The 9,148-nt window shown below is 41.5% G+C and overlaps 1 protein-coding gene across 1 annotated transcript; it reads left to right on the forward strand.

The window, feature by feature from the left end:
* The first annotated feature begins 183 nt into the window (after nt 1–183).
* Nucleotides 184–2,002, forward strand: LOC128746316 (gastrula zinc finger protein XlCGF57.1-like). Its single transcript, XM_053843365.1, has 2 exons — nt 184–347; nt 413–2,002. The coding sequence occupies exons 1-2, from the start codon at nt 231–233 to the stop codon at nt 2,000–2,002; spliced, it is 1,707 nt and encodes a 568-aa protein (XP_053699340.1). The 5' UTR covers nt 184–230.
* Nucleotides 2,003–9,148: the final 7,146 nt, after the last annotated feature.

The following is a 9,148-nucleotide window of genomic DNA, read 5'->3' on the forward strand; positions in this document are numbered from 1 at the left end:
TGCCGGAATTATTGTCGAATATCGAATCGCGCAAATTTAACTGTCAAATCAATGCTGTCACTTCATGCTGGTACTTCCAGTGAGAAAAAAATATAAACAAAATAACGTAAAAAAATACTCTGTTCAGTGCTTGGCGTGGAGTTCCAGTTTTAAAACCAGCTTAACTTTAATTGTTCCTAGCCTCAAAACTTTTCCGCCTCGTCCTTCTCCGGTCCCGAAGGAATCGCACAATGGAATACTTTCAGACGATATGCAGGATCTGCGAATCGCAGGAAAATCTGTGCGATCTAACGAACAAGCTGAACGAAAGTGTTGCGGCTAAGCTGTCTTCACTGACCACGATCCGGGTAAGCCTCCCGTACATTTTCCCTTGTTAGTGGAAACTTAAATCCAATTTATGTGTCCTTCACAGATTCAGCAGGACGATACGTTGCCCCGGTGCATTTGTATGGAATGCGTCGGTGCACTCAATCTGAGCTACGACTTCTTGCTTCGTTGCGAGGCTGCTGAACAGAAGCTTCAGGAGGAAATACAAGAGCTGCTGAAGGGTGAAGTGGCGATCGATGTAAGCGAGCAGAAGCCACTGATTGAAACCATCGAGTTCTTGGTGGGTGAAAACGTTGATATTGACGAGCTGGTTAGCAGAAGTCCCGAACAGGAGCTCGACGTTTTGAAGGTAGACAACCAAGGTGAATCGGCTGAGCTATCGGAAGCGGAAATGAGTGAAACGGAACATCTATACAAAGCCCGATCGGATGCCTATGCTATCGAAGAGATTCTCGAAGATGCGGAAGAAACTGACGGTGAGAGTGAACTGGTCGGCAACGCCGATAGTTCTGTTATTATCTACCAAGAGCAACAGCAACAAGACGTCAATAACCCAACCCCAACACAAGTTCAAACCAGTCCCGATGCTGGAAGCAAAAAGTTCTTCTGCGAGACTTGCGGGGAAGGGTTCGAAAAGTGTACCGACCTGTATAAGCACAACAAACATCACGGAAAGGAACGCTTTCAGTGCAAAGAGTGTGATCGTTGGTTTTCGCGGCGAGCACATCTGCAAAGTCACGAAGTAATCCATACCGGGGAACGGAACTATTCTTGTCAAAGTTGTCCCAATTCCTACACAAGTAGTCGCAACCTGCGAAGGCACGTTAAAAGTGCCCATTTAGGCGAGAAACCATTTGTCTGTGATCTATGTGGAAAGGAATTCTCGCAAAAGACTATTCTGGAAGCGCACCACAGTACTCACGTGCAGGAGAAAAACTATAGCTGTTTGATTTGTGCGAAACGTTTCAAATCTAACAAACTACTCAAATTGCACGAAACTAGACATGCTCGAAGTGTACAACCGAAGACGGTTGCCGAAGCGGTCGAATGTGATGTTTGTCATAAGGTTTATTCGAGCAAGATTTCCCTCCGAAGTCACAAGCAAATGCATTCCGATGCCAAAATCTTGTGCACCTTCTGCGGGAAAAGTTTTAAGGTAAGAGCCCATTTAAAGGTCCATTTGCGAAGCCACACCAAAGAGCAACCGTACGAGTGTGGAGTGTGCCACAAAAAGTTCGGCTATGAAACGTCCCTTCGAACGCACCGGTTGATCCATTCGGGTGAACGTCCGTACAAGTGCGACGTGTGCGAGCTTTCCTTCAAGCAGGTTAACCATTTGAAGGCACACAAATTTCTGCACAGCGGACAGAAACCGTTCGAGTGTCTGGTGTGTCGCAAGTCGTTCGCCCTGCGCGGTAATCTGACCATTCATATGCGCATACACGGCGAGCAGGCGTGCAGTCCGTTTCAGTGCTATCTATGCGAGGGAAAGAAACTTAACGATTCAAATGCGCTGAAGCGGCACCTGAAGGCACATCCCACGGCTAAGGTTGTTAAAATCGGCACCCTGACGGTTATTTTAGATACCGAGCAGGAAGAGGATCCCGAAGACGATCAGACTATGGAGAGTACGGTGGAACGGTTGCTGCTGGAGGCGGGAGAAGATGGTAGCTAGAGTTGATGGTACGGTGTTAGTTCATAATTTTAAGGCAGCACCTTCCTAAGTTTTTTACCTTTATTCATTTATTTAACTTTCATCTTTTGCTTTATATTTGCTCCTTAAAATTTTAACATTAGTTAGAAATATATATGTTTAAAATACTGACATCAGTATAAAAGTATAGGTAAGTAAAAATGGTACGTAATATACAATATAGAATCTACTGATCTTCTATTTAAAACTTCAGTTTTTGAAGTAGGACTACTTCTTTGATTTCTATATTGGGGTGCACTTCAGAAAAACGAAAAGGGAACATGTAACGAAAAGTGGTTATGGTTTACACGCTTATAACTCAGCCATCCCTCAATAGATTCTAGAGATATTGGTATCAATCGATTGGAAATTTTTCAAAAAATTCATTTCTACATAGTTTATTACATGTTTCCCTAACAGACATGTAATAATTAAGAAAATATTAGACGAACATTCATTAATTCAATATTTTCATTTTTTTCCCTCCCCACGTCAATGCTTCCCAAGCACAGATGACAGAAATATATACGAGATGAGCTATGGTTTAAGCTTCCTTTGATTGTATTTAGTTTACGCCTTGTAATAGAATCCGTTCGAAAATTGTTAGGCTTTAGCTGTTGCTGCTTGCTGCTTCTCCGGAATAAGGCATCGAAGACATCCAAATTCACTGAGCGAGACGCCAACAAACCGAAGAAGCCATCGACTCGTCCGCCAGCGAACGATATGGTTTTCGCTGCTATCAATGCCTTGAATAATCAACGGATCTTCGCTGCAAGCCGTCTTCAAGTAAATCACCGCCAGCCACAATTGTGACGTTTCAAGCTTGGTCACATTCGTGAAAATGGTTTTGAAATTAGGTAGCTGTCGAAAAGGTCGAAAAGCTGGTCCAAACAAAGAGAGCAGGCGCTTCCGATTCGTTCAAGGTTGATAAAACGGACGATAACAAATTAAATTTGCTAACTGCTGTAAAGGCGGCTCCGATTAAAGCTGTACTACTGGAGTAAATATGCGGCTGCCCCCGAACAAAAATCTACTAAGCCAATGGAATCCACAGCAAAGGCACCGAAAGCCGCCAAAAGAAGTCGTTCCAGCGGAGAAGGTGGCACGAAAAAAGCTGCTGCCCAGATGTAAATTTCCTTGATTTGCATTACTAGTATCTGGTAGAAAACAATCAGTTCTTTTAAGAACTACTGAATAAGTGTACGAAGCAGTTAAATTGATTTTTCTCACATTTTTCCTCAATTTAAAATGAACATGACAAATTGGAAGTTTATCAAGTATGAACGTACGAGCCCGCCAGTAATGTTTAAACTATATTACATGGCAAAATCCTCTGAAAAGCAAACTGCGCCACTTCGTAATTCGAGACGAAGCGTTTAGTGAGAAAATCGAATTGCATCTTCATGTATATATTTGGCCCTAAAAAGGGCTAATTGTTGGATAGTTACAGAAACCTGACCAGATACATTTACTATGAGTATTTGTACTTTGGTGACTGTTTCGGTACGTTCCGAGACGGCGCGCGCATGGCAAACTCACCCGGCAGCCAGCCACACTCACTATAACTTGATATTATGCTTGACTGAGCCGTAGTCAACAAACGAAAGAAAATAGCGTAGCTCTCCTAGCGGCGTGACTTCTTCTTCTTCCTATCGCTTTTTGCGGCCTTTCCACTGGTTGTCGGTGCCATGACATGAAGACGATGCTTGATCTACAGAAACTGGAAGCTTCAAACAACGTATAAAGTCACGCCTTATTTTCTTCTCTGCCATTCCCTTTTCTACGTGGATCAGCCTTTGTTACAAATTGCTGCCGTTTGCTCTGATATATAACCAACGGTAATCCGAGGAACCACATCATTTTCGCATGGGCATCGGTACCGAGAATAACGATCCAAAGCCAAAAAAAAGTCGTTCCAAGGAGAATGCGGTCCGAAAAAAGCTGCTGCCAAGCAGTAAATTTCTTCGATTTGTATTATTAATATCTGGTAGAAAACAATCAGTTCTTTTAAGAACTACTGAATAAGTATATGAAGCAGTTGAATTGATTTTTCTCTTCTTCTTCTTCTTCTTCTCTCTGGTTAGAGCTGACTGCTGTCTGCTCCGGTGTTGGCCCAGTATCTCCGACTATATGGCCAGCAATATTTTTCCCAACGTTTGAGTGACGACTAGTCGTTCATCCTTTCGAATTTCGTTTTGATCACATCATAACATTGATTTGCTTCACGAATTCAGCTACTTCTTGATATAGTTCTATATTCTTTGAATTGTACAGGTCCGTAAGATTGGAAAACTTTTTCCCGAAGTGTGTTTTGTTTCTGAGTAGGCAGTGCTTCTTGCAGTGGAAAATTACATGTTCAGAGGTATCAGGGACACCGCAGGATTCGCAGTTTTCCTCGTCGATGATTTTCATTTTCGCTAGCCAAAAATTGGAAAAGTCGTGGCCAGTCATTAATCGATTTGTTAGTCGAATGTCTCGTCCAGCCATTTGTTTTCGGTAGTACCACGGCTCTGTCGAAAACTCTGGGCACACTTTGTGGAAACGTTTACCTTTTTCGGCCGAGTATTCTTGATACCAATTGTCGGAACTTTCTTCGGTTAGTGTTTTAAAACGATACAGTGCATCTTTGAAAAATATTCTGTTACCGTAGGTTGGTGCTTCGTTGGAAAGTCCAGATTTAGCCAGTCGATCCGCGATGTCATTACCTTCGACTCCTACGTGGCTTGGAATCCATTGGATAGCAACCCCGAACTGGTCAGCAATTTGTAAAATTTCTATCACTATTTCCGGACCCACTTGTTCTTCTTTCGCGTCTTTCAGCATAATACAAGCCGATTTCGAATCCGTGTACACCACGCAATTTTGTAAATTTATCGCCTGAACAAAGGATAACGCCTTTCTGATCGCTGTTATTTCCGCAGCTGTAATGCTGCTCTCCTGTTCCAGCCTGTAGCAGTATCTTCCTTTACAGCACTCAAGGTAAATACCTATAGCACATTTTTCGCCCTCCTTCGATGCATCGGTAAAAATGCGCTTTCTTTCTCGGAATTTGTTGTTCATGGTAAAGAGTACTAGTTGTTTCAATTTGAAAGGGTTTGTTTCATTTTTGGCTGTCGTTAGCCCATCTAGGGAAGGATATATATCCACTGCAATCGTTTGGAGCTTTATGGTTTGCATGATGTCGTTGAAAATGTCTTTATTTTTCAGGTACATCTTTTCCAGGTAACTGTATTTTTCTAGGTCCGAAGTGTCCTGGTTTCTTAGTTCTCTGAGTTGAACGGCAATAATATCGTTTCGGCTGAAAGATCTGGCGATTTCTTTGTTGGCTACATAGTCTTGTCTGAGATGCAAGGGATGTTGCCCGGCTAAGACCGTTAGGGCGTTGAGAGGAGTTGTTTTAGTGCAGCCAGTTACTTTTCGCAAGCACTGGTTGTTTACAACTTCCAGCTTTTTCCGATTTGTTTTACTGGCATTGTTCTGTATTGTACATCCATATTCTAGTATACTCCTCACTAAGGCTTTGTAGATGTTGGTCATTGTTTGCGGGTGTGAGCCATTTTTAATTCCACTAATTATCTTCAGCATGTTGAGTCTTTCATTTACTTTTTTCGCGACCTCTCTGGTGTTTGCCCCAAAGCATAAGAAACTGTCTATATACACACCCAGATGACGGTGTGCTCTCACGGTTTCCAGTTGGATTCCATTTATCCGAACGGTTAGCTGATTGTCCCCTTTCTGGAATATAATTCCTTTCGTTTTTTCTGCATTTATGGTGAAGTTTAACGCTGTTGCTGTCTCCACAAAAATGTTCATATAATTTTGCGCTGTGTCATTCAGACCTTCGAATGTTTTACCTTTTACCAGGATGCCAAAGTCATCAGCGTATTGTACTAGTACGACGTCATCGTTGTCAATTTTATGCAAAGCGAGGGTGTAGAGATTGAAAAGTGTTGGTGACAGGATGTCCCCTTGAGGTAGCCCGTTGTTCACTGTCCTTGAGATAGTCGCACCGCGGATTTGCAGGTTCAACCGTCTGTTTTGTAGGAAATTTGCTATCCATGTATTTATTTCTCCAGGCACACGCATATCAGTGAGCGTGTCAATTAATATATCCGTTTTTACTGCATTGAAAGCGTTGCTCAAGTCAACACAAATTAATGCCACCTTCATATTAAGCCGTTTATGCTTTTTAATAGTGTTGACTACGAATTGAAGACACGTGTTGGTTGACAGTCCTTTCCTGAATCCGAATGATGTTGCTGGTAGGAGGTTTTTTTCTTCAATGCACTTTTGGAGTCTCTCTAGAACAGCTGTGTGGATTACTTTGGTTATCGTGGGCACTAAGCTAATTGGTCGCTTTCCTGACGGTGTAGTCTGATCCCTTCCAGGTTTCGGGATAGCCACAATCCGTATCGATTTTAAATCGTCGTCCGGGTAACCTCTTATCCACATTTCGTTTACGTTTCTTAAGATATTGTCGACTACTATTGGATTTAGCTTCCTCAGCATTTCATAAGTAATCCGGTCGTCTCCTGGCGCTGATGGCTTTGATTTACTAGCTAGTATTCTATTCCATTTATCTTTATCTATTAAATCGCCTGTAAACCACGGCATTGCTCTCAGACCCTGCTGGGGATCATGTGGTCCGAAATGTGCATCGAGGAACTCTTCTGCAGCCTTCTTATCGTCGTACATCACGTTGTTTTCTTTTTTTCGAACTCGTTTTCCTGTTAGTTTGCCTACTTTTTCCCAGAGTTCCTTGGAACTAGTGAAAGGATTTATTTCATCTTGGAATTCGATTAGCTTGTTTTTGATTTCTTCTCTTTTAGCTCTCTGGAACATCGCTGAACTTTTTTTGAATTCAATTAGGTTCGTTACACTTGATAATTTGTTGAAGTTCCTTCTTGCTTCCGTTTTTTTCACCCAGGCTTCTTCTACCTCATTTGTCCACCAATGTTTAGGTACTTTGGTGTCCTTTTGCCTATTAGTTTTATAAGCTTTTTTTACCACTGGAATAAGGTCTTTTACTGTTTTAACTACTCTAGGATCAATTTTTGCCATTGCCTCACAGATTTTCTTCTTGTTATAAAAATATTTATTTTTTTCCGGTTCATTGCATCCTAGTGTGGTTTCGATGACCATATGATGGGAGCCTATACTGAAATCTCGTACGATCCATTGTATATCGGTGTATAATTCCGAGGTACATAGCGTGATATCGATGGCCGAAGGTTTCTTATTTAACTGTGCGGGAATAAACGTGTTGGAACCATCATTTACTATTAGCAGTTTGCTGTTGTTAATCGTTTCTATCAGAATGGTCCCCTTTCGGTCACATTTTTCGTTGCCCCACGCGTAGTGATGCGCGTTGACATCTCCGGCGAGCAGTACCTTTTTATATTGGCCTAAAGAGCTAATAATTTTATTTATGTCATCCTCGAACACATTTGCCGGTATATCGGGGCTAATATATATAGATACTACCGCAATATCAAGATGACATACATTGATACCGCATACTTGAGTCCACTCTGACGTAGCTGGCAACTGAATTGCCAGGTAGTTGTACTCGTTCTGCAGCATTATAGCTGCTCCTCCATAGCTATCATTTCGCGAATTCGAGATGAGATGGTAGCGTGGAAGTTTGTATCTGGAGCTTTGTTCGAAACTATATTTTGTCCATGTTTCCGATAGTATAACGATTTCGTAGCCTCCTTCGATGAGGACTCTGTTTAATTCAGCTTTGTGTTTCTCTAAACTTTGTATGTTACATTGCATTACTTTTAACGGTTTGAATTTTAATGCAGGCGATTGTTGATAACTTTCTAAGCTACTTGTAAACGATTTTTATATAAATATTTTTTTTTTTTTTTTTTTTTTTTTTTTTATTTTTTTTTTATTTTTTTTTTTAGATTATGGTTTGATTTAGTTGAAAATGTTTTTGCACGCTTCGCTTCAATAATTCTTTGGTTTCAGCGTTGATATTTTCGTCACTGATAATCTCTGTATAGAAGCACATCGCTCTATTTTGATATTGGTTCGATATATTTAACTCTATTTTCTGGCTGGTTTCCCGCATCATACTATTCCATTTCTCTGCCTCATGAACTGTGTGTTGGTTGTGTAAAGCTGTTCCTTTTGTTTCCTGTTCTTTCGATACCTTGTTCGTTTGCGCTCCTGATGCTCCTGGTTCCTCGTTCGTTGTAAGTTCTGTTATTTCTGGTCTCTTCCGCTTATGCTGCTGCTGTTGCTGCGTCTTTGATTTTTCTGTGTACTGCTTGACACCGGGTGTAACAGGGGTTCTCGGATAATTGGTTTGCTGCCATTGTGCAGCCAGATTACTGCTTTTCTGTAATGTCTCTGCCAGCGTTGGCATATCTTGCAACGAGTTGAGAGGTTCGAACACATTACTGGATGTGAAGCTGACCATGTCTCGAGCTTCGACGAATGTATAATTTTTCTTTGCCATTATGGATTTAATTTGTTCTTGACGCAGGCGCTCTGGGCAATCAATACTTCCCGTCTCATGTGATTTTTTACAGTGTAGGCATTTGCTGCGAAGCAAACAGTTTTCATAGTTCTCGTCCTCGTGGCGTTCGCCGCACTTTTGACATCTACGGTGGCTCTTACAGTATTCTGTTTTATGATTGTAACGTAAACATTTTTGGCAAAATAGTAACTTTTGCACGAATGGCTGTACTTTGCTTTGACAGCAGAACAGTCGCACTTTCTCGGGGAGACGGCTTGCTCGAAAGGTGACGGATATTCTGGTTGAAGGTTGTTTTTCCCGGTTTACATAACGATTTAGACGGTAGACGCTTACCACAGGAACCTCGCTTTGTAGTTCGTTTCGAATTTCTTCTGTTATGATGTTAATCGGGATACCAGAGATTACTCCCGTTATGCAGACCACGTGTTTTGGAATGTATGCTATATACGTATCATCTTTATTGTTGATAGTATCAATAATCGAATTTGCTCTGTAGTAGCTATTCAGTACTACCATTATCTTATTCCTGCCGACTTGTTTCATATCGATTATATGGTTTTTATACGCTGGAAAACCGCGCAGCTTTGAGCCCAAAGAGAATTTGTTTATTCTTCCATTTTGTTGAGTGTCTCTCAATT

This window comes from Sabethes cyaneus, chromosome 1 (assembly GCF_943734655.1).
Source record: "Sabethes cyaneus chromosome 1, idSabCyanKW18_F2, whole genome shotgun sequence".
In the NCBI taxonomy this organism is placed as follows: Eukaryota; Metazoa; Arthropoda; class Insecta; order Diptera; family Culicidae; genus Sabethes; species Sabethes cyaneus.